The following is a 25,574-nucleotide window of genomic DNA, read 5'->3' as shown; positions in this document are numbered from 1 at the left end:
CGCAAAGGTTCTCCATTATTTTTTCCCCCCATGTCTTAAGAGTAAGCTGGCCAAGTTTAAAGTCTGTAGCATTAAATCTGTAGGATGAGTTCGATCATATGCAAGGTGTGGAATCGGGCAAAAATGGCACCAAAACGCACCTTCCATCTAAAATGGCCGCCTTCCTGTGGACGTGGGACCATGGCGGCTTGAGACTTTTTTGTGCGTCTGGGCATGATGAATGAGTGTACCGAATTTTGTCATCCCACGCGAAACTAACCCCAATGCGGGGACCATTTTTAAATATCGAATGGGGGCGCTACAGAGTCAATGAGCGACTCCCAAAAATATAAAGTTCTGATCTTTTCATATCGTCGACTGGCAGGTGGCGCTCGCAAAATTTCAAGAGTTTTCGAGCACCTTTTGCAAAGAATAAGAATAATAGAGAAGAACTCCTACAGATAAAATAGAGTCCTTGCAGTTTCACTGCTCAGTCCCTAATTAAACCTATTTGTGAACAAAGCATGAAGAAATGGCAGGTAGGATGCCATCAAGCAAAATTAGAGGAATACAGTCTTTCTGCAGCAGCTTTACACGACATCCAAGGTGCATGTGGAGGAGAAAAAAATTGCAACTGTAGGTATACAACAACTGTCTTTACCAGCATATTTCAACCTCATTAAGGAGTTAAAGAAGTGGGTTGTGTGCGTAGTCACATGGCTTCAGGCCGGCCATTGTCCCAGGTTAGTAAAGAGCTGAGGAGAGAAGCCAGTGGGAGACACGGCTGACCTTCCAAAATCCTTCTGGATACAACAGGTATCTGCCCATAGGCTGATGACTAAACCCCTTATCTTAGTCTTGATCATGAATAATGAATGAATGAATGAATGAGTTTATTCAAAGGACAGCATGCAATACCATAAATCATTGCCATTTCATGAACAACAACAACAAGATGGTTACATCAGATTTAGCAGAAGTGCTATTTTCCATCCGTAGTCCTTAAAGGGGGATGGGGTAAGGAGTACAATTATTATCATTTTTTTCCTTTCTTTATTTAAAAAAACAACCTAATTACCAGTGGGTCTATTTTAATCATTCTAATTTGTTCATTTCCGAATTATACATTTTGATTAATATTTTATTTAAAAAAGTCTTTAAGAAGCCTGATTAAAAAAAACAACAACAAAAAAAACAATTATCAGTGGGATCATGTCCGTTTTAATAGTAGGTGCATTTTAATTTGTTTGGTGAAGTCTTTGATGTTTATGCAGGACTTTATGTGTTGGGGGAGTTCAAATTAAACCTAACTTTCAAACATCCCTTTGACACTGAAACAACGGGGCAGAATTTCCCCGAATTTTTTCCCAAACACGTGCCCACTACAATAGTGTCCAACCTTAATTTGTCTCTATTTACTCAGAGGGACACACGCATGCAAAGATCTGTGAAAACTGAAGACAGTTGAGAGCTATAGATGGAGATTAACACTGTCCTCAGTACAAAGTCGGCCCGCTCTGCATGTTTGTGTGCATCTAAGTAAATGGCTGTCCGCTCCGGTCACCGTGTTCCTCCATCAGTGTGTGCGCACGCTCGTATGTCGGGCCAGCTTATGTGTGTGGGTGTGTGTGTCCATTCATCCAGAAAATAAAGCCTTATTGAGGATGAAATGGGATTTTTAATTGGCTGAGCCTCAGCCTAACGGCGCCACGTGGAACCTCACGGCCTCTTGTACAATGCCGCCGACACCCGCGCACTCTCCCTCGCACGTGCACACACGTACTGAAGAAGTCACACATTCACACGGGCTGCATCTCCATGTCAGGGAGTATTGATTAGACCATTTAGTCCAAATAGAAGAGAACATTGGCCCTCATCAGGGAGACCTCCCTAACAGGCTCATTTACACACACAAAACACATCAGCAACAGCCGACACATACGCTTACTCTCCCTGATGCAACCCTCCTTTGCTTTTTCCATCCCGTTAAAAATGCATGGACGAACCTCTCCTCCTCCACACGCACATGCAGACTGTGATGAGGCTGTTAAAAGGTTGCGTCCATGTCTGACAGGGCCTCTAAGAGCCCTGCATCGATTTCCCCTGTGATCTCACCGTCTATGACAGCGAGGAAGCAAAGCCACGCCTAGAGGGTGCGAGATCGGAGGTCAGCTAATACAGCAAGGCACTACACTGGAAAAAATGCCCCTCCAAAACTAAGTAAAAAAACAACAAATACAAGACGTTTTTGCTTGAAATGAACAAAAAAATCTGCCAATGGAACTAGTGAAAATCGGCTTGTCAAGATTTCTTGAAATAAGATTTTTTAATTTTTGAGTTAAAAGTGATCTTGAAATTAACTTAAAAACCTCTTCAAATGGGAAAAAAAAGCTTGTTTCATGTGAAATATGACTCAAAACAAGATGTTTTCAAGACTTTTTCATTTAACAAGATATTCAAGATGTAATGTATTAAAACAAGTCCCTATATCTGGCTGAAATGGTACTTGTTAGGCAGTTGTGTCTTATATTAAGTGTAATGAGATACTCAATGAGACAAATATACTTGGTAAGATTCAGATTTTTTCCAGTGTAATATGAAGGGTTCCAATCCCACCTCTGCAGGAATATTCTTCTCCTTCCCAGAGGTGGTTAGTAACGAGTTACATTTACTTGAGTATATTTTTGAAAAAATTATACTTCTAGGAGTAGTTTTAAATCCCTATACTTTTTCCTTTTCCTTGAGTAGATGTGTGCAGCAGAAACTGTCCTCTTACTCCGCTACATTAGGCTACAATGAGCTGGTTACTTTTCTTCTTACCTCTTTGGTATTCTACGCCTCATTATTTTTATCCCGTACGCCTCATTTTAATGTTTTATTCTGACAGAGAGAGAGACTTCCCCCAAAGGCTCTACCACCTGACTGTGTTCCACCAATCAGACGCAGCCGTGCAGTCTGGTCACGTGACCGTACTCAATCTCAGCGGCGGGACGGGTTAGCTTTAGCATTAGCAGTCGTAGCAAACAAACAAAGAAACAGATGAAAAATGTCAGAACCAACGGTGGGAAATGAAGACGCAGACGAGGCCTCATACTGAAAGCATGTTTACCTTACAAAGAGTGAGAAACAGCAGCTACATTATGTGTCTTCTGTGTCAACCAAAACAAACGCACATTTCAGCAGAAACTCAACATCTAACTTGAGGAAACATGTAGCGCTAAGTTTCCTAAACTCGTTTTTTCCCCCATGGATAGGTGAATGTTTGTTTTTTAGGTTACATATGGGTTACATATGTTTTAAACATTTCCTAAGTCTCTTTTATTTTTTTATTGGAATACTTGAATTTACCTGGATTATTTTAATTTAAGCTATTTTGTAATCAATTAATTAATTAATTTTAATTTATTTTATCAATTGGATGAACTTTAATTTGCCTAAAGATGATTATTTAGTATTTTTGTCTGTCTGATTGAATGCTTGTGTTAACAAATAAATCAGACGTTACTCAACAGTTACTCAGTTCTTGAGTAGTTTTTTCACCAAGCACTTTTTTAATTTACTCAAGTAATTATTGGGATGACTACTTTTTACTTTTTACTAACAGTACTTTTACTTGAGTACAGTTTTTGGCTGCTCCACCCACCTCTGCTCCATCCTCGTGCTTCTGCAGCTTTGAATGAGAGAGTGTGGGTATTTATAGGGGGGGCGCCGAAGGTTGTGTGTTTAACTGATCGTCACAGATGGGGAGTGTGAAACTTGAATAAATACACCGTCTTATCTGATCTGTTGCCCTGAAAAGAATCCTTTTCAGCACACAAAGAGGAGGATTTCAGTTTAGTTGAAAAAATGATCCGTCGGCTCCGTGGCTTCATATTTACGATGAAATGTATCAAACTGCATGCAGTGTATAACATTTGAATGCATGAAAAAATAGTCACCAGGGAAGTTGCAAAGAATCAAAACTGCTCGTCAGAGGTGGGATTCAACTTGTAACTGTACTATTTTTCCTCGTATTTGAGTAGATGCAACAGTAAAGGTTTTTACTGACTGAATTCATTTTTACATTTATATTTACAAGGATAGGTGTGTAGTATGTATTTATTTTTGTGATTATAAATGTATTTAGATATTTAGGAAGTGTATATATGGCATATATTTATATAGGTGTGTTGTAGTTAGGATATTTACAAACTGAAGAGTAGTTAAAAAGGGGTGGGAAACTAAAAAAGTATTGTACTTCTTCCCATTCCTTTTTCCAACAATCTGCGGTGTTTTGTTATGTATAAGCACTTTAGGTGATTGAATTTTATTTTTTATTTTTTTTATTTCTCTTTTTCTTTCTTTTGTATGTACAAATAGTTACATACATTTTATTTTTTATATATGTTTGAAAATAAGACTCTATCAATAAAATCTAAATCTATCAATTATACATTATTTAGATGCTTTTTGTTGTTGTAAAGGATATGTTTAAGTGTAGAAGCGTGTGTTAGTTAAATTCCATTACATACATCTAAAATAGCCACCTTTGACGTATGTTTTGGTCATTGTACAGTTATTATGATCTCAGTTTCAAAAATTTGGGATGTAAAGTGTTAATTAAGATAGAATCCAATAATTTGCTCATTCAAACTCAAAAAGCTAGACATTTATCGTATTTCATTCAAATATTAGCTCATGTTGAATTTGATGGGAGCAACAGACCTCTGAAAAGATGGACCGTGTTTACTACTGTGCAGCATCGCCTCTTCTTTCACAGTCAAACTGTAAACGAGTCCTGAGGAGAATATATTCTAACCTCGTTGGCGTGTGTAAAAGAAATTACAAGCTGATGCGAGGCATCATCTACAAAACAAGATGGATGGATAGAAATTGCACAATACAGAACATTTTGACAAAAAAGATTTATCCTAGAAGAAATAATGTTGAGAGGAATGTGGTCATGTGGAGAAAAGGCAGTCCAAATCTTGTGTGTTTGTCTTGAATTTTCTGTTTTGAGGCTGTTTTTGTCATGAAAAAGCAATTTAAGATGAAGCATTATATATGTAAAAAGGATTTGTCATCACGTCATGTGAACGCCGTGCTGTGGTGAAGTTTTTTAAATCTTTTTTAATCTTTTTTATGCAGCCTTTTGGTCTTAAAATTCTGTCAAATGTGGTACATTTTTGAGCCGTTTACACGTGTAAACACGGGTGAGATTAGAGGTTATGAAGCACTCTAAAAAGCAGCTGGTTTGTGTTTGTGTTCAGGCCTGATCAGGTCCAGAGTGCGAGGTGCTGACGCTGCGAGGGCCAGAGTCCTGACCTTCCTGGACAGCCACTGTGAGGTGAACAAAGACTGGCTGCCCCCCCTGCTGCAGAGGATCAAACAGGTAGACCACATCAATGCATATCTAACAAGGTAGAGAAGAGAATCAGCTCACTTTGCTCTAATTTGAAGATGAATTCTGGAAAAAATCCCATAAATGTTAGACTTTTTTTTCATTTTGACTGTTTGTTCATTTGTTTTTATCAGATGAAGTAGAGGAAATAAAAGTTGAGTCAGATTGAGATCTGAGAGCATGTAACTGAGTTGATGTTTCCAGGAGAAAAGTTTGGACAGCCTTTGTTCTTTGGAGAGATGTGATGTTAAAGGGATAGTTCGCCTCTTTTGACATGATGCTGAATGACATCCCATATTAGCAACATCATTTATGAACATCTTCTTACCCCCTGCTGCGTCCTGTGAGCAGAGTTCCAGCCTCGTTTTGGTGTTGATGAAGGTAGTCCAGCTAGTTGGCTGCGGTTTAAAAAATAAAGCGTTTTGCTTCTTAAAACAATATGCGTTCAAAAGAGTAATACATTTGCATCACAAAATCGTTCTCCAGGAAAAAGTCAGACCTTACAATCGCTTGGCCCTATTTTTGCCTCCCATATCAATGCGTTCAGCCACCTGCCGACAGCCGCACCTGTTACGTTGTTTGCTGTTCGGTCTGCACAGCAGGCAGTGATATGAAGGGAGAGAAAATAGGGCCAAGAGATTGTGAGGTCTGACTTTTTCCTGGAGAACCATTTGTGATGCAAATGTATTACTCTGTTGAACACATATTGTTTTGAGAAGCAAAACGCTTTATTTTTTAAACCCCAGCCAACTAGCCGGACTACCTTCATCAACACCAAAATGAGGCTGGAACTCTGCTCACAGGACGCAGCAGGGGGTAAGAAAATGTTCATAAATGATGTTGCTGATATGGGATGTCATACAGCTTCATGTCAAAAGAGGCGAACTATCCCTTTAACACGCAGCATCTCCAAACCTCATTCAGATTGAAAGTAGCCAGAATGCCCTCCTGTGCATTTACTGCGGAGGTGATGGCTGCCATCTTCTCTGCAATAGAAAAACCTTTTTAGCGTTAATTTGTCTGTGACGACTTCGGTGGCCAAAGTGAAATGGCACCATGAGAGAAACTAGCTGTTGGTGTGATGGCTCCACATCCTCTTTTCCTCTGTTTTATGAAATCTTGACGTCTCCTCCATTGTCTCCTGCTTTGTCCTCTTCTGTCACTTGTTGCCACTTCATCCACTTTTCTTTCTTGTTCTTTTGTCACCTTGCTCGACTAACCCCCCCCTACCCTTCGTCTCCACAGCTTCACACATTTTTGCCTCTTACTCTTTACTCTAATCTAACCGCTTCTTATTCCCCCCCTGACAATAAACTGCTTATTTCCACATTTTTATCTTTTTTTCTTCCCCACGCGTCTTCTTTCATCTTCCCCTTGTCTCTGTCCTCCCACTTTCTCCTCCCCAGCACCCATTCCCCTCCTCTCCAGCATGCTTTTATACCCATTTTTATCACAATTTTTGGACCTCTTTTCATCTCCTCACTCTTCCCACACCCTTCCTCCTCTCTGTTCCTAATCTTTTTTTTCCACATCTGTCCTCCACTACATCAATTCATCAAGTCAACAGATCTTTTGCTGGTATTAAAGACCTTTGATCTCAGTCTGCAAAGAAGAAATCAATAAGTAAATCCACCAGAGAGTCTAATCTGTTTCTGCTGCAACACCAGCATCATACATATTCATTGTCACGGTCCGTGTGTGTGTTCTCATGCATAAGGGTCATCCATCACTGTCTGTCTCGTTACTGTATAGTCATATATTTAGATTTAAATGTATGTGGTATTGATTGAGGTTAATACACACACACACCTTAAAATCACATCACCCTGCACATAATTGTCTGTCTTAGAGAGCTGATGTCCTGCCAAACGTTTAGATTTAGTTCTATTCTTATTGTTTTGATGCTTTATTATGTTTGACCATAAACTTTTATGTTTTAATTTAAGCCAATAATTCTCAAACTTTTCTGTCATGTCCATATTCAGGAGCAGAAAATATTTAATGCTGAGTGGACATATGTGCTCTGTTGCAGTTGGATGCTGAAAGACAAATTTAATCATTCTTTACCCAAAAAAACCGATTTTATTGCAATATTATTGTAAGAATGGAAAAACGAACAGCGTTCTCATTTAAATAAGTTTTTTTCACCGCTCACTGACTCTCCGCAGCGTTGAGTTCAGCCATTTTATTAAATGGTTTTTCATGCCTTCCTCACAGCACCTGGACAACAAATGTGTGTAATCACTCAGCAGCTAACGACGTTCTGTTTAGAATTAATATATTTTCCACTGCATACCAAATAGATGAAGGTAACCGGCGTTTGTTTAGCAGCTCTGCTTAATTGCTTGTTGCATTTGCATTGTGTGATAAGTTTAAAAGCAGTTTTAAAAAAGGAAAAATGATTCATGCTGCAAGTGAGTCTCATGGTAAACATTTTGGTTTCTCTTTATGAAATCGCCAATTCTTACTAGTCGTTGTAGTTGTATCTATCGATCTCTGATTTCTCTTAAAAGCTATTTGTCATCTCAGACTCTGCAGGCCTCAGTCAGCATGTTAAAGGTTAAAGGTCATGACAGCACAGTTAGAAACAGACTGAACAGGTGTGGCTTGTGTGGAAGGGCTGCAGGAGAAAGCCTCTTCTCTCTAAAAAGAACATGGCAGCACAGCTTAGGTTTGCAAAGCTGCATCTGAACAAACCACAAGACTTCTGGAACAATGTCCTTTGGACAGAGCAGACCAAAGTGGAGATTTTTGCTCATAATGTACAGCAGCACGTTTGGAGGAAACCAAACACAGCATATCAGCACAAACACCTCACACCAGCTGTCAAGCACGGTGGTGGAGGGCTGATGATCTGGGCTGGTTCTGCAGCCACAGGACCTGGGCACCTCGCAGCCACTGAGTCCACCATGAACTCCTCTGGATACCAAAGTGTATGAGCTGAAGCAGCGCCGGAAAGCAGAGTGGGGCTACAATCCTGAGACGTACACATTTAGAACTGACACAGGGTGTACTTTCTTTATCACATGACTACTTGTTTCCAATAGTACGGCTCACTTTAAAGGATGAACACATTCTAAATCTATCCTTTGCACACATGGGACTGTATTGATTTCCTTTCTGTCCCCATACGTACATCCTTAGAACTGACAGAGGGTGATGCTGAGTGTTTCTGTTGTCGGTTTGCTGTTGCACCTCCGTCACCAAGTTTTCATTTCAGGTTAGGAGGAAAAGAAATGGATCAAATTAAGAAGCTGCTCCGGGAGTGATTTGAAAATAACGTTCAACCAATTACATCAGCGGTGTCGCGCATGCTTCACCCTGACTGCTGCACAGTGTCATTACCCTAACAGCTATTAAAGCAAGCACAGTGCTTTGCTGGAGCTGTCGGGGGATGCAGCCCGCATCCCCTTGCACTGACCCTGCAGCTAATGGTCCAGAACCGCTCCACCTGCTCTGTAATATCACCGGCTGAGGGCGCATCCAGCCGTTTGACCAAACTAATAGAGGGACACTCCATGATTTAACAAGCAGCTCAACTCGGGCAGTTTTAGTGTGTGTGTACGTGGGAAAGATTTTGTACTTTTATCCTTGTAAAGAGCAAATGGTGCCATCAAAGGTGGAAATATGAGGGTAATCGAGTACAGACGTTGTGGCAGCTCTGCCTTTAAAAGGATTTAGGATTCTGTGTAAGGGTTAAGGGGGCAATAACTAAGCTAAATCCCGAGGAGTTGTATGGCTCAATGGATGATAACACAAGACTGGGAGATATCGGAAATTGTTCTCTTAAGATTTGATATTTTTATGCTTTCTTTGTTCGGTGTGGTAATTAAGACAACAGTGCTGCTCTGTTTCACAGCTGCACTTCTTTTGTTGTCTTTTTAATGTTATTTCGGAGTGAAGTTCTACAGTTTTTTTAAACTTCCCTGCTATCACAAGCCAAGCTTTTACCCTTGTATCCTATCCAAGGAATTGTGTCTTAATTCAATCTTTTCTTTGATGTGTTTGACCCCTCGACACATGTGTAGTGGAACCATTAGGATGATGTTTCATAGTGTGCAGGTCAAAGTGACTCCAAGCTCTTAAAATAATCTCATTACATCTCATCCTTCATTCTACTTTCCCAAATAAAATCCCAACGGATGGAACACATTCTGCCCGTGGATGTTTTTTTTTGTTGAATTAACATCTAAAAACAGAGTTAAAAACCTGATGAAATGATAAAAAAAAATAGCTTTTCATTTCATTTTGTTCCATGTTCATCAACCTTTGCTGTCATCCTCATTTTTTCTCTGTTACGTCTTGATTCCTCGCGGCCCAGCAGTCGGACGTTAATGCCAGTAAAATGAATATAATGTGGTGGAATGGAAGAGAACAGAGATAGTGGTCACTCTCACCTCACTAAAATGTGCTGTTTGCATGATTGCTGCTGAATGGCTGGGATTCCTTTTTACTGTAGTGCAGCATAATGACCTTGGAATATGCAGTCAGTTTCACACACAGATGAACACACACTGGACTGAAAAGCTCATTTATTGGCAGAGAATTGGATGATCTGTAGGAGCACGTTCTGCTCTTTTTCTTCTTTATTTCTTTTCCTACCGTTTTTTTCATGTGTTTTTCAGCTATTTTATCTCCTTTAAACCCTTAAACCTTTCATTAATGTGTGTTTTCTTCTTTTTTTTTCATGTGTCCAGGACCCAACTTGTGTAGTCAGCCCTGTCATCGACATCATCAACATGGACACCTTCGCCTACGTAGCAGCCTCTGCTGATCTCCGTGGAGGTATGGAAACGCTTCCATCCACCTGCCCTAAGACAGATAGAGATGCCTCCGAGGCGCCTTTGGGGTATCATCTGATGACGGCGAGAAACCCAGAGGGTGTCTGATTTATGTGGAGGCCCATCATGAGGAGTTCATGAACCCGCTCTCTCTGCTGTGAAGTTCAAACGCCTTTGAAATATCTCTCTTCTCGCTTTCTAACACTCTCAAGGTTCTTATTACCTCTCGCTGGATGCCTGGGGGTGCCTGAATAGTTTATTTCCTTGAGTATGATCTTATCTTTGGAACATACACTTCCAGTCGAGAGTTTAAACTCGCCTACAAATGATTGTATTTTTCTATATTTCAACTATTTTCGATATTTTGGAACGATACTAAAGACCTCCACACCATGTGAAATAAGACATACTGTTTGCATTTTTACAGCTTTAATGAGGAATTCAATTGGAATGTTCCAACAGTCTTCAAGGAGTTCACAGATACATATATATATAGATATTTATATATCTATAAATATGCAATTCTATGGCAATACATCCCTGCTGTTGTGGCCCAGATATCTATTATAGGAAACCAACTGGTTTTCCATATATTGTTGTACAAAATCCAGATCTTTTAGTGAGTTTTCTTGCATGTTAAGTAAAAACATTTGTTTTCCACAGCCAAATCTGTTTAGCTCAGTTATATTTTACTTCCAGGACAACAGCAATGCTCGGAAACGTTTTGCAGCATTTTTGCAACCTTCCCTGCTTGAGATCTCTAGTTATCGGCCCTGATGAGAACATAACACCTGGATAACCACGCAAATTTCCAATAAGGGGGCTGCAGTTGGGGCTACAATAGTGGGCTCACAGAAACGTATTTTCATTAGCTGTAATGGCTCATATGGAGGTTCTGAAGCTAACGGCAACAACTTGTGGAAATAAAGAGAGAAGATTGATGGATTCTCAGTCCTGCTGTATCCACAGCCCAGTCATTAATGACAAACCAGCCTGATTATCTCATCTGTAACAGCTTCCTTTCGTGTTGTTGTAGATGCAAGCTTGTCCCCTGGAAGGTAGTAGGGATGTGAGTGGTTATCGGACCGGCTCTGAATACACCGTGGCCCACGAGACACAACATAAGCACAAAAAATACTAACCTGGTTACTAAAGTACCAAAACTTAAGAGTTTACATACAACAGCTGCTTGGTTTGGGTAGAAAAAGGTGAGGATTTGGCTTAAGTTACAGGAAAAAAGCTGCCAAAATGTATTCGATGCATTAAAGTCCAACTGCCCTTATGGTTTGTGACATGTTGAGAGTAGGATCATGCTCAGATGACTCCATAACTGTCCATGAGTGCACTGAGCATCACTAATAATCATGCAGAACAGTAACTCTGGGAGCAACTCTTCTTCTCAGCTTGACAATATTCCATAGTTACAGCTGAGTTGAGACTTAATGGCCTGAAAATGATTCCGAACAACACACATCTGTGTTTTGTCTCATCTCCTTCTGTCATCACTCAATTTTTCTGAAGCCAATCTCTCCTAAGAGCTTCATAGCTCCTCTCTCATTCCATTAGCCTGCCTTATCCCCGTCTTCTTCACTTGGTAACGGCGATCAATGCCAGTCGATGCCGATAATAGCTCTGTCCATCCCAGCCGCAAATTTACCCTCAAACACACTCAAAGGGAATCTATGACAGTTGCATAAAGGCATTGTAATTATAGATGAAACGGTCACTGGTAACAGAAAAAAGATGCTTATTAGATGGACTTTCATTCATCCGACGCTCACGTTTGAGACACAGTGACAGATCTACACACACCCTTTGAAACGTGCACAGACATTCTCACGTGCACATACACAAAAGTGAGTGCTATGGCAGCAATTCCTTTGCAAGCACACACACACTTACACCAGCCAACACACAGTTCAAACGCTTTTTTTACTTGCATGTTTATTAGGTTCACCCAATATTTGACTATATTATAAAAACACATTTCCATATGATTATTTTATAGAGGGATTTAGGTCATTTCTGCAACTTATTTCCTTAAATTTTCCTTTTTTTTTTCCTCTTTGAACTGTGCTTTGTGAATAGATTTTCTTTGCCTAGATTCACTTCAGAGGTCAGACGCTTTGTCTGATCCCCCAAATATCATCCTTTCGCGTCAAGTAAATGTGCTAAAAAAGTGGCAGAATGACATATTAGCCTTTGAAAGGCTAATTTTCAAGAGGCCTTGAAACTAACTGCTTAGAAATACAGAAAGATAAGCTGGGAAATGAGCAAGACTGCTGGTACATGTGTGTTTTACTGGCATATACAGCAGTGTCGTCAAGTCTTGAATAAAAGAACTGAAAGGGGTCGAGGAATGAGCTCTGCGGTACGCCACATGTAACGTGAGCTGGTTGAAGGAAGTTGTTTTCTGTGTTAAAGAGGATTTTCTGTATTTCCAACCCAGGATTAAGCAATGCAGGCAGATGGTGCGAGCTAAAATGAATTAGTCCTACTTGACATTGCAAACACAAACAACATATAATGCAACTCTATTTATCCTGATATATAGTTTGCAGTTTATAAGAGAAAAGGTAAAGAATGCTTATGCTGTTCTGTGTTGCTTCCCCAGGTTTTGATTGGAGTCTTCATTTTAAGTGGGAGCAGTTGTCGTCCGAACAGAGAGCTCGCCGAACCGACCCAACGCAGCCGATCAAGTAATGCAGTCGAAACACACGAACACCTACATATTTAAGACTTGTGCATCCTCCAGAAAAGACAGCATGAGCACACGGTACAATAGGAATACAAAGACAAATAGATATCCTGTTGTTGAAAATGGGGCTAAAGCTCTCAGCTTACACTGTTTTCCCCCCTGATTCAGTCCAGGATAAGTGGCAGAAACCGGGTCGATGGATGAAGGAAGTGACAAAGTGATAACAGTTTTACACTGATTTCAAGCTGGAGTTGGTTCATAACATCTAAATGCTCTATTTGTCCAACCATTCACCAAATATGGAACATATTCAACATTTAAATAAGTAAATACTTGAAAAATGTGCTGGTGAATGTTGTTGTGGGCATTTAACCCTGATCTTCAAGTCCCATTTTCAAGCTTGAGTGGAGAGTTTTAATTACTTCTAAATGTGGACTGTTAATGTGTGCAAGTGGGCATAAATGTGTGTGTGTACACAAGTTTTACTCAGGAGTCTCTGCTGGGAATTAAAAGTATTTCACTTCCAGAATGAGCAGAATCGCCACCAAAAATAGAGTTTTGTCAACAAAAGTAATTAAATTCAGTTATAATCCGCGAATGAGTGACAAAACGGAGGCTCAGAGACAGGATGGGGAACAAATAAATATTTTACCAAGCCTAAATCAAAGCGAACGGGGACTGCAAGACTCCTATATAAAATGAAGCAGTAGTGTTGGTATATAAACTGAGGAGAGCAACCACAGAGTTTCATTATTAATTAATACATTTTATTGATGGTGCACTCTTCATCAGGGATCTCAGAGGTTAGAGCAACAAGTTAAAAGCACAATAAAGAAAAATAATAATCAGCCATCGAAGGCCTTTTATATATTAAAAGGCTTTAAAAGAGTCCAGACTCTGGGAGACTGTTCCATAGGCGAGGAGCAGAAATCTCGGTCTGCCGTGGTGGAGAGCTGCCTGCAGATCTGAGGGTGCTGGTGGAGGATTGTGGAGGATTGTGGAGGATGAGTTCTTGTAAGTAAAGCCTCTAGCATGGTTGCCGCGTTGGCTCGCGCGAGCAGTGTTGATGACGTCACGATTTCGTGGCGGCTATTTATAGTGGCGATAGTCATTACGCCAGTAGTTGCAATCTTCTCCGTCACAGAGGTGTCGCTGCACTGGAAAAAATCAAAGTCTTACCAAGTATATTTGTCTAATTTCTAGTCCAAATATCTCATTACACTTAATATAAGACAAAACTGCCTAACAAGTACCATTTCAGCCAGATATAGGGACTTGTTTGAAGACAATACATCTGGAATATCTTGTTAAATGAAAAAAACTTGAAAACAAATTGTTTTGAGTCAAATATCATATGAAACAAGCTTTGTTTTACATTTGAAGAGGTTTTTAAGCTAATTTCAAGATCACTTTTAACTCAAAAGTCCTAAATATCACATTTTATTTCAAGCAAAAGCGTCTTGTATTTGTTGTTTTTTTAAACTTATTTTTGGAGGGGCATTTTTTCCAGTGTGCTCCGTACTACTCCGTTACTACTCTGCAACGATGAAAGTTGAGAAGAAAACGATGTCACCGTCATCAATGATACTGCTGATAGTAAAAAAGGCGACAGAAGAGAAAGATTATTTACATAATAGCTGATGAGGACTTTTGACCTATTCCAGCTCTAAAGTTAACAGAAGTCACAGTCTGGTAGTGCAATTTAGTAATTACCAAAACAAGAAGTGGCTCGTGTCTGTGGGGGTGGGGCAACAGATGTTAGTATCCAGACTAATAAAAGCACCATCACACAAGCTGTGCATTCACTCGGGTGCAAGATGGTGACAAGAGAGCAGGGCTGAAAATGCAAAACAGCAGAACACACAAACCAGCACGGTGTGAGCGTGCACGGTGTGAGCGTGCACGGTGTGAGCGTGCACGGTGTGAGCGTGCACGCCAAGCACCAGTGACCACAGAGGAGTACAAAGAGATTGTTAAGAGATAAACAGCAGCTTATCAAATGCAAGTCACATTTCCTTATTTAGATGAAGGGAAAATGTGTCGTTGTTGAGCAGGTTTTTTACCTTTTAACTTGCACTCGTTTGCATCCCAACAGGGATCTTAATCAATCAAACGTTATAGGTTTTGTGCTGATAGATCAAAGTTAATGAAAAACTGTCTGTGTTAGTTTAACTCTAACAGTTAACTTCAGCCCACACAGTCACGACGCTCCCCAACGAGCCTTTACAGTGTGTCCATTTAAAATCCAAAGCTCTGAAACTCGTGTTTCATAAACATCCGAATATGGCAGAAGGGACACACAATCAAAGACTGTTGAAAGACTCGAAAGATGATTTATGCATCTGCAAAATCAAATTGGTGCGCCGAGGTGGCCCAGTGCTGCCAAAATGAAAAATGATGCATGTCCTTTCTGCAGCAATCAGTAACAAATGCGCCGCCCCGCTTTGACCTATTATTGCTGGAGTGACCTCTGCAGGGTGTTGGAAAGCTTAATCTGCTGAAAAATTACACAGTGCCTAATCATTGATGCCTGACACACGATTTGCTCTGGAGATTTGAGCAAAAAAAGAAAAAAAAAGACAGAAAAAGGGACCGAAGCACAAACACACACATTTATTAATAATAAACAATAAATATAATAAAGCTTTATTAGTTAGTAGTAGTATTTTTACTAGAATTGGTATTATTATTGTTGTTGTTAATATACAATCATTGTAAACATTTATAATTTTTTTGAGCTACTTGACTAATTTAAATTTCCCCCATTGGGGGATAAATAAAGTATTTTTCTATTTCTATTTCTATTTCTAAACTTTGGAACTTTTCCTTTTTGGTGAGTCAGATTGATGTCCAGAACCCAGATTTACTCTTAAAGCAGAGTCTGCTTCTGCTTCTCTGTGACAGTCTGTGTCCACCTGGATGTCTATCTGTGTCACGTCAACCTGCCAAGGCTGGACTGAGTCACCATGTCTATTCTGGTGAAGACAGTCTTTCACGTAGCTTCTAACAATAGCCATGACGTCTTATGCCCTATAGCTATCAACAAGCATCCAGTTACGAGTTTTTTTTTTACCTCCAAGATCAACAAAAATGGAAAATAAAGAGATAAATCCACAGATTATTGTGGGGTATAAACAGCATAATTCTTCTCTTGACTTTTGCTCAGTCTGAATTCCCTAATTATTGTCACTGTGAATAGAATTATAGGTTAAAATCAAATTAAATCAATAAAAGGTAGAGGGGGTAATATTCTGATTTAAAAAAACTTGCAATTTTGTTGATTTAAGCAGAGAAAAAAGGGGGGGAAAGCAGTAAAATAGTAGGTTTTAGGATGAGGACGACCACATTAAATGACACTTATCGTATACCTTGAGGTTCAGGAATAAGGATATACTCATCAGACTTTAGAAAGTTAAGTGGAAGGTAAATCTTTGATCCTGACACTTGCTTCTTAGCGACCATGGCTGCATCCTATACACTGGTAAAAATGCCCCTCCAAAAATAAGTAAGAAAAACAACAAATACAAGACGTTTTTGCTTGAAATAAGCAAAAAAATCTGCCAATGGAACTAGTGAAAATCTGCTTATCAAGATTTCTTGAAATAAGATGTGATATTTGGGACTTTTGAGATAAAAGTGATCTTGAAATTAGCTTAAAAACCTCTTCAAATGTCAAAAAGCTTGTTTCATATGATATGTGACTCAAAACAATTTGTTTTCAAGATTTTTCATTCAACAAGATATTCAAGATGTATTGTCTTCAAACAAGTTCCTATATCTGGCTGAAATGGTACTTGTTAGGCAGTTGTGTCTTATATTAAAGTGATAGTTCAGAGTAGATTCAACCTGGGGTCATTTGAACCGTGACATCCAGCCAAGTAGCCCACCCGAAGTTTTTTCGATATTAGCTGAACATCAGCTGAGTTACTGAGTTATCCCGAATAGCTTAGTACAAGCGCTAACGGACCCTGGCAGTATCTCAAAAATTACCACACTAAAATCACATGCCATGACACCAAACTTCTACAGTAGTACAAATATGGTCTGTACTCACAAAACGATGCATTTGGAAGTTTGTACATAGTCCAGGAGTTTATTATTATCAACACAAGCCTGATAGCTTCTCTGCAGCTAAAGCTGCGTCGACGTCACTTCCTTGATCTGGGAACTTCAAAGTAAGATGAGGGTTGATCTACTACTGTAGACAACAAAGTATATGCTATATTCTACATGAATTTTTATGTTGTAGAGTTGTGAATTTTTTTTATCAATGGAGAAATTGAGCAGCCTTGCTTTGTTGTCTACAGTAGTAGATCAACAGATCTACTAAAAAGAGCATATGTTAATATTTTTTTCCACTTTTTTTTTTCTATAAATCTTTTATTTCCACTTCAGTTCTGATCATAACTACCAAGTTTTCAATTATTTTCAAAAATTTAACCCTTTAAATACTGGTTTATATGATGTAAACACCAATTTCTGTTAAAAAAAAAACACAAAACTGCTATATTTTTAATATATAGAATGCAAAGTGGAATTGTTGAGCGGGGATAATTATGGTCTGGGATATGTCAATGATCAGCAACAACATTGATTTTTAGGGATTTTTAATTTTTTTGCTATGTCTGATTTAAAAAAAAAAAAAAAAATCTCCTTAATTTCTGAAAAGGGACATTTTTGTCCCCTTTTTAAAACAACCTAAAAACATCATATATTAATATTTTTCTCCACTTTTTTTTCCATAAATCTTTTATTCCACTTCAGTTCTGATCGTAACAACCAAGTTTTCAATTATTCAATTATATTAATAAATGATGTTTTTAGGTTGTTTTAAAAGGGGACAAAAATGTCCCTTTTCAGAAATTAAGGAGATTTTTTTCTACACATGAAAAATTGCATTGTATATGATGTGTGTTTGAAATTGCAAAAAATAGGCAAAAATGCACAACTGGACCAAATATGATGAGTATCACTATCTACAGTGTGAAATTAGAGGAGAAAGTACACCCCAAGTGGACAAAAATGTCCCCTATCAGGGATTAGGGTTAAAGGGCATTTCCCAATCCCTGTTTGTCTGTAGAGTCTTTGGTAAAAATCAAGATTTTCTCTTTTCTCATCACGATCACTTTATTTTTCTTTAAAACGGGTTTAACACAAAAAAATTCCTAATATCGCTTCATAACTGCTGTGCCCTATTACGCCGTCTAATCATCTTTGAAAGCCTTGATGTAACACATCTCCAGCAGATCAGTCCTCACAAAGACGGAGAGCTCACAGACACACAAATATGTATCAGTCTTGTCTCATTTAATTTATTTGCTGAGTTATTTAACGCTGTTTATTCAGCCGCTTTCTTCATACAATTTCACATTCTTTTTAAATATACAAGGATAAATTGAGCTTGTAAAAGGGTTTCATGTCATTTTCCCCAAATACAGACGCACTAAGACACACACTGAGTGCTCTCTGCAGGATGATTGTTATTGATAAGCAGGACGGACGTGATGGCGCTTCTTGGCCTTCAGCTCTTCCCTCCGTCCACATCGCACTGGAAAAAAATGCCCCTCCAAAAATAAGTAAAAAAACAACAAATATAAGACGTTTTTGCTTGAAATAAGCATAAAAATATGCCAATGGAACTAGTGAAAATCGGCTTGTCAAGATTTCTTAAAATAAAATATGTTATTTAGGACTTTTGAGATAAAAGTGATCTTGAAATTAGCTTAAAAACCTCTTCAAATTAAAAAAAAAAGCTTGTTTCATGTGATATGTGACTCAAAACAATTTGTTTAAGACTTTTTCACTTAACAAGATATTCCAGATGTATTGTATTAAAACAAGTCCCTATATCTGGCTGACATGGTACTTGTTAGGCAGTTGTGTCTTATATCAAGTGTAATGAGATACTCAATGAGAAAAATATACTTGGTAAGATTTAGAATTTTTCCAGTGCGTGATTCAGGCTGTTTCTGCCTGATTGTCAAATGGGCTCATGTGTGTGTAAACAGCAAACAAACAGGCTTATGTCCAAAAAAACCCACCACAAATTGTCTTCTTGAGTAGATCAGATGAGATTAGGGAGAAATTAAAGCACAATTGTTCAACTTATTCCCATTTCTGTCTTTCATGGAGTCTCATCACAACCCTTTTTTTGGAAATGTGGTCTTGATGAAGCTTGAATTTAGTAAATCTACATCTTTGCTTGACTCATTTTTTAGTTCAGATCAGACTGACGTGGAGACAAATATTCTTCCTCACTCCTTCTTCTGTTGACTCTCTGACAGGACCCCCATTATCGCAGGCGGGCTCTTTGTGATCGACAGGTCCTGGTTTAATCATCTCGGCAAATACGACACCGCCATGGACATCTGGGGCGGCGAGAACTTCGGTGAGATAAAACGATGTCATGCCATTATATAGAAACTAACATGTTTTACATATAAGACACCAGCTGTGCAACGAGTCCTTCCCTCAGAGAAGGACGTTTATGCATGTATACGTGCTGTCAACATGTGTGCAGTTAAGGAATAAAATGTTTGTCTTCTCTACATAAAACACTACACTGGAAAAAATGCCCCTCCAAAAATAAGTAAAAAACTACAAATACAAGACGTTTCTGCTTAAATAAGCAAGAAATCTGCCAATGGAACTAGTGAAAATCGGCTTGTCAAGATTTCTTGAAATAAAATGTGATATTTAGGACTTTTGAGATAAAAGAGATCTTTTGATTTTAGCTTAAAAACCTCTTCAAATGAAAAAAAAAAAGCTTGTTTCATATGAAATATGACTCAAAACAAGATGTTTTCAAGACTTTTTCATTTAACAAGATATTCCAGATGTATTGTATTAAAACAAGTCCCTATATCTGGCTGAAATGGTACTTGTTAGGCAGTTGTGTCTTATATTAAGTGTCATGAGATACTCAATGAGACAAATATACTTGGTAAGATTTAGATTTTTTACAATTGACCTTTTTCCCTTTTTTCAGTTCTTTTTAGGGCTGGGCGAGTTAACTCGTTAGTTATTAAACGCCGATAACTATTTTATTGCGCATTAACGCAGGTTTTTTTCTTTTTTTGGAGGGGGGGGGGCTTATGTGCCTTTAATGGATAGGAAAGTTCAGAGACAGGAAGCACAGGGCCGTCCGATACGGGACTAAGTTCAACCCACTACGCCACGGACCGCCCCTGTTTTATTATTTATTTTATTGTTGTAAAAGTCTGTTGCTCACAGGCTTTTACTTTGTAAAAGTCTGTCGCTCACAGGCTTTTATTTTGTAAAAGTCTGTTGCTCACAGGCTTTTATTTTGTAAAAGTCTGCTGCTGTCTGCTGTGGAACCGGAAAAGAAAGTAATCGGCGGATCCACCAAACATGGAGAAGGGTACGGAACAGACGGCGGAGTCGACAGAACCAAAGTCATCTGTAAACACTGCCAAGTTGAATTGTCTTCTCAGCGTAGTAGTTCCAGTCTAAAATATCACTTAAAGGCAAAACACACAACTGATAGCAGCAAGTCATTCAAGGAAACAGACAGTGGAGCGAGGCTTCTACATAAAAACTACAGAAAGATGCTGATGTTAAAAGTGTGTTTGCACAACAAATGTTATGGCACTTTCATTCATATGGCAGCACATTTAAAATAAAGCTAAATGCTAAAAGCTACACACTACTTTTGGATTAATTTTTGGATTTTGCGTACAAATGCGATTAATCGTGATTAATCAGGGAAATCATGTGATTAATTAGATTAAAACTTTTAATAGTTGCCCAGCCCTAGTTCTTTTGTCTAGAATCATTTGTTTAGAATCATATTTTCCATATAAAGTCATTTGTTTGTCACGTGTGAATTATTGTGATTTAACACTTGTGTCCAAACTTTCCTCCTCCATGGTTTCCCCTGTCAGCAGGGTACAGGTGAAAGTCTGACTCAAAATGGCTTCCTATGTGTGCAGCTCATTGAGTAAAATGCTTCCATCTTTTGTGAAAAATGCAAAAAGGCACCCCGGACGACCCTAAAAACTTCTTTAGAGAAATGGGAGGGGCGCTCCATCAACTTTCTAAGGCGCAGTGATGGAAACACACCGGCAGTCCAACACAGTCTGGTGTTCGCTGTGTTAAACACCTGAGATGATTGCGGGAGGGAGGAGTGATTAAGATGGGTAATTCGGTGAAAGGAATGAAAACGTCCTTTAATATCAGCTGATTGAAGGTGAATATTCCCTTCAGCAGACTCAAGTCTACGTGCTGAAATTTCTCCAGCATCAACATCTGGCTCTCCTGCTGCTGCCCGCCTGCAGTCATCTGACTGCTGGAGTCGGCAGCTTCTCTCAGATCAGTGAAACGCAGTCGGCCTGTTTTTCCTCCCTCCCTGAAACACTCGTTTGCTCTCTCAGTCTCACAGGCTCTCTGTCAGTATCTCCCCATCTTGCTGACTCCTCTTGTTCTCCTTTGTTCAGCCATGGTGTTTCATCTTCACTTCCATCCTTCCCTCCTCCTCATCAAACTCGGTCCACGCTCTAATTTTCACTTCCTCTGCTGCTCTTCTCTTACTTCTTCACTTCTTGGGAGTAAAAACTTTGTGAAGTTCTCAGCTTTCTTTCTTAAGGCGAGACACTACAGGTGAATAGGGTAATATTTTAAAATAATAGATATCACCATGAAACTTCCTCAGTTGATTACTTATACAAGTATGAAAAAAAATTATTACAAGTTTTAGAAATTTGTATGTTTAATTGTGCAAATTATTCATTATCTCATTAAATATGCGCACATTCTTTTTCATTTTGTTTACACACTGGAAAAAATCAAAGTCTTACCAAGTATATTTGTCTCATTTCTAGTCAAAATATCTCATTACACTTAATATAAGACACAACTGCCTAATAAGCACCATTTCAGCCAGATATAGGGACTTGTTTTAATACAATACATCTGGAATATCTTGTTAAATGAAAAAGTCTTGAAAACAAATTGTTTTGAGTCACAAATCATCTGAAACAAGCTTTTTTTTTACATTTGAAGAGGTTTTTAATCTAATTTCAAGATCACTTTTAACTCAAAAGTCCCAAATATCACATCTTATTTCAAGAAATCTTGACAAGCCGATTTTCACTAGTTCCATTGGCAGATTTCTTTTGCTTATTTCAAGCAAAAACGTCTTGTATTTGTTGTTTTTTTATTTTTCGAGGGGCATTTTTTCCAGTGCACACAAAATGAAAAGAAAATTACAGAGGGATTTCAGGATATCTGCTTTCATTTCCTAGGAAATCAAAATATACTGTCCATAGCCTAAGAAAACATAAATTTTCGCCATATTTTTTTATTATAATGTCACATAAATCAGGCCAGGAATGATTTATCAACAAATCCTTCTGTAAATATCTTCAGAATACTGCTAAGTGTATAACTGGAAAGTTTGGTGTTAGTAGGTGATCCATAGTCTGAGATATTGATACTGAAAAAATACAAAAAACTGATTTTGAGAAAAAAAATTGAGATTTAAATAGGGGAATTTATTTTGGAAACTGTAAACGTGATGAAATAAACATTTTAATTTATGTTTTCAACGTTTTCTTTATAGCAGGTTGAAATAACACATATTGAAGGAGTAAACTGGCACATTATCTAAATATTGGCCCCTGCATGAAAAATCCCTGTTTTTGCCTGCCGTGTCTCGCCTTCAGGGGGAACTCCGTTACTTCTCCCTTTCCCCCCCTCCTCTGAACTCACAGACAGCCACTCTGCGGATTAACACACACACTCAAACACCAAAGTGAACTCGAGTGAAGTTAGTGTGCATTGCTGTGTTTACAACAGTCATAGAAAGACACACAGTGCATGTGGAATGATGCACACACTGAATTAACAATCAGAGTTCGTCATCCGGTTATCAAATATTCAGGGAAGTTTGGCCGTAGCCACCATGCACAGAATGGAAAACCACCACAGAGACAAAAGCATTTGTGTAAATAAGTCTTCTTACACTGAAGCCCTTTGTAGACATGCACTGCTTTCCATTAATCTGCTGAAAACTACCCCCCTGATGCTTTTTTGTGATATTCTGTGATGGTAGTATGACTAATATGAAATATTTACCCATAACTTTCAACCAGGCATGGCTGTTTCACAATTTAACACACAAAGCTGATCCCAGTATGCATATCTGAACCTTTTCCCTGTGTAAATGTATACAAAATGCTTTAAAAATTAGTCATTTGTGCAGTGATTTGGTCCCATCAGTTATTTTAAAGCTGGCACATTATTCTCATGCGACAGCAAGGTTGTGGAGCTGCTGCAGGTCGACCTTGTTGTGACTGTCGGTGCTTTTCACGGTGGGATACACTGAGCACACTACGTAAGGCACATAATGGTTGATTCATTTTATAGGTCACTACATAGTGATTTCAGACGCAACTAATGCTGAAATATTTATTTTTGTTCTAAAATAGTCTGATAACTTGAATATTTTACAGTCCGGACCCCACCTCTGACGTCGTGCAGTAAGGGTGAGACTTCAGAGCAATAAAACACAACAGAATAGCTTCATATTTCAAGATATTTTCAAGACAAGTTCAAGAAACTTTCAGCTGCTTGAGCCTTTTTTTCACACTGGTGCAAAAACAGCACCAAACGCTGCGTTCAGTAGTCAGATTAAATGATTATTCAAGTTGTCGGAGATGGACAAGAAGCCGAGTACAGAGAGCTGGTGGACCGCTTTGTGGCATGGTGTGGGAACAATCATCTCATCTTGAATGTTAACAAAACAAAGGAGATGATTGTAGATTTCAGGAGAAACAGGGTCAGATCAAACCCTGTTTCCATCATGGGAGAAGAAGTGGAGGTGGTTGAGGAATATAAATACCTTGGTGTTCATGTGGACAACAGACTGGACTGGAGACACAACAGTGAAGCCATCTACAAGAAAGGACAGAGCAGACTGTACTTCTTGAGGAAGCTAAGGTCCTTCAAGGTTTGCAACAAGATGTTGCAGATCTTCTACAAGTCTGTTGTTGAGAGCGTCATTTCCTCTTGCGTCATCTGTTGGGGCAGCAGCATCAGAACCAGGGACCTAAAAAGACTCAACAACCTGATAAGGAAGGCTGGTTCTGTTCTGGGGACGGCTGTGGAACCTCTGGAGACAATAATGCAAAGAAGGATTTTGCATAAAATCAAGAGAATTATGGACAACCCTGAACATCCTCTCCATGAGACTGTTATCGGAAAACAGAGTCTCTTCAGTCAAAGGCTTCTTCAGTTTGGATGCAAAACGGACCGCTACAGGAAATCTTTCCTGCCCACAGCCATCAGCATCTATAATAACTCATTGATTTAATTGAGCTACATCAACATTTAATTTCCCTCTGGGATAAATAAAGTATTTTTGAATTTGAATTGAAGTATCCTTCTTTGAATGAATGTATTTCTGTCAGAACCACTCTCGTCAAAATGAGACGAGAAACAGAGATGAATTTCAGAAGCTTATTCTGAATGCATACAATTTATATTTGGCGGTATGGCTCTGTTCGGAGGAAGTTCCCGACTTTTCCATGAGCTCCATGGAAGCCAAGACAGGGAACAGCAGCATCCTCAGGTGGAGTGCCTTCCATTTGCTGTAAAGGCAACAAACCCCCTAGAACAGAGCAAGCAACAATGAACAACAGTATGACATTGTTTGCAATGAGAAGTCGGTGGAGCAGGGGAGGTGGTGGGTGCAAGCAGAGAGCAAAAAAAAAAAAAAACAGTGACAGCAAACCAAGTTTAAATGAAGTGCCCCAAATGCCAGCGTCCAATTGCGAGCATCAGCTGATTACCCAATTGAGCACAGCTGGTTGCGGAGCCATAAGGGTTGGGTCGGCGTCAGCCAATAGGCAAAGGGCGCGTTGACTACGTGGTCTGCCAGAACTAACACGATGCTCCATTTAAGTCCAGGTTGAAGACACACCTATTGTCAGCTGCGTTTGAATAAAGCTCCAAATCTGAAGCTTGAGTTTCAAAACTTAATCACATTTTAACTCCTGATTTGATCTATTGTTCTTATTTCTTTCTTTTTTGTTTAAAATTTAAATCGTGCTTTTTATTTCTACTGTTTTAATGTCTCTGTAAAGCACTTTGAATCACCTTGTTGTTGAATTGTGCCGTACAAATAAACTTGGCTTGCCTAATTTGATAAAAACAACTATATTAACTGTTATTTATCAAAGACGTGCAGGTTATATCGGGTATTTAAAAACGGCCTGAAACATGACGGCGTGCATGTGGTGTGTGCAGAGATCTCCTTCCGGGTGTGGCAGTGTGGCGGCAGCCTGGAGATCCTGCCCTGCAGCAGAGTGGGTCACGTCTTCAGGAAGAAACACCCGTACGTCTTTCCTGAGGGCAACGCCAACACGTACATCAAGTGAGTGTTTGAATGACTTCAAATCATTTATACACTTATTTTACATGTCAGATAACCTGATTACTGGGGTTTCATGATTGATTTGATAGATGAAGCGTGTTCATGTGACACTGGTAAGATGGTGAGTTCACTTTCCTTCCATTTTTTCTTGATTTTCTCTCTGAGATTTCGTACATTTAAAGGGATAGTTCGTCTCTTTTGACATGAAGCTGTATGACATCCCATATTAGCAACATCATTTCTGAACATCTTCTTACCCCCTGCTGCGTCCTGTGAGCAGAGTTCCAGCCTCGTTTTGGTGTTGATGAAGGTAATCCGGCTAGTTGGCTGGGGTTTAAAAAA

The 25,574-nt window shown here is 39.0% G+C and overlaps 1 protein-coding gene across 1 annotated transcript in view; it reads left to right on the top strand.

Moving 5' to 3' along the window:
• The window catches only part of galnt14 (UDP-N-acetyl-alpha-D-galactosamine:polypeptide N-acetylgalactosaminyltransferase 14 (GalNAc-T14)), a 230,055-nt gene that overhangs the window by 169,161 nt on the left and 35,320 nt on the right, over positions 1-25,574 (top strand). Inside the window, exons 6-10 of the mRNA XM_075459231.1 lie at positions 5,229-5,350; positions 10,057-10,144; positions 12,755-12,839; positions 19,123-19,226; positions 25,106-25,232. Of these exons, the coding sequence (XP_075315346.1) occupies positions 5,229-5,350; positions 10,057-10,144; positions 12,755-12,839; positions 19,123-19,226; positions 25,106-25,232 (526 nt within the window). The remainder of the gene's footprint in view (positions 1-5,228; positions 5,351-10,056; positions 10,145-12,754; positions 12,840-19,122; positions 19,227-25,105; positions 25,233-25,574) is intronic.

This window comes from Odontesthes bonariensis, chromosome 24 (genome assembly GCF_027942865.1).
Source record: "Odontesthes bonariensis isolate fOdoBon6 chromosome 24, fOdoBon6.hap1, whole genome shotgun sequence".
In the NCBI taxonomy this organism is placed as follows: domain Eukaryota; kingdom Metazoa; phylum Chordata; class Actinopteri; order Atheriniformes; family Atherinopsidae; genus Odontesthes; species Odontesthes bonariensis.
This window is presented reverse-complemented; position numbering and strand designations above follow the sequence as displayed.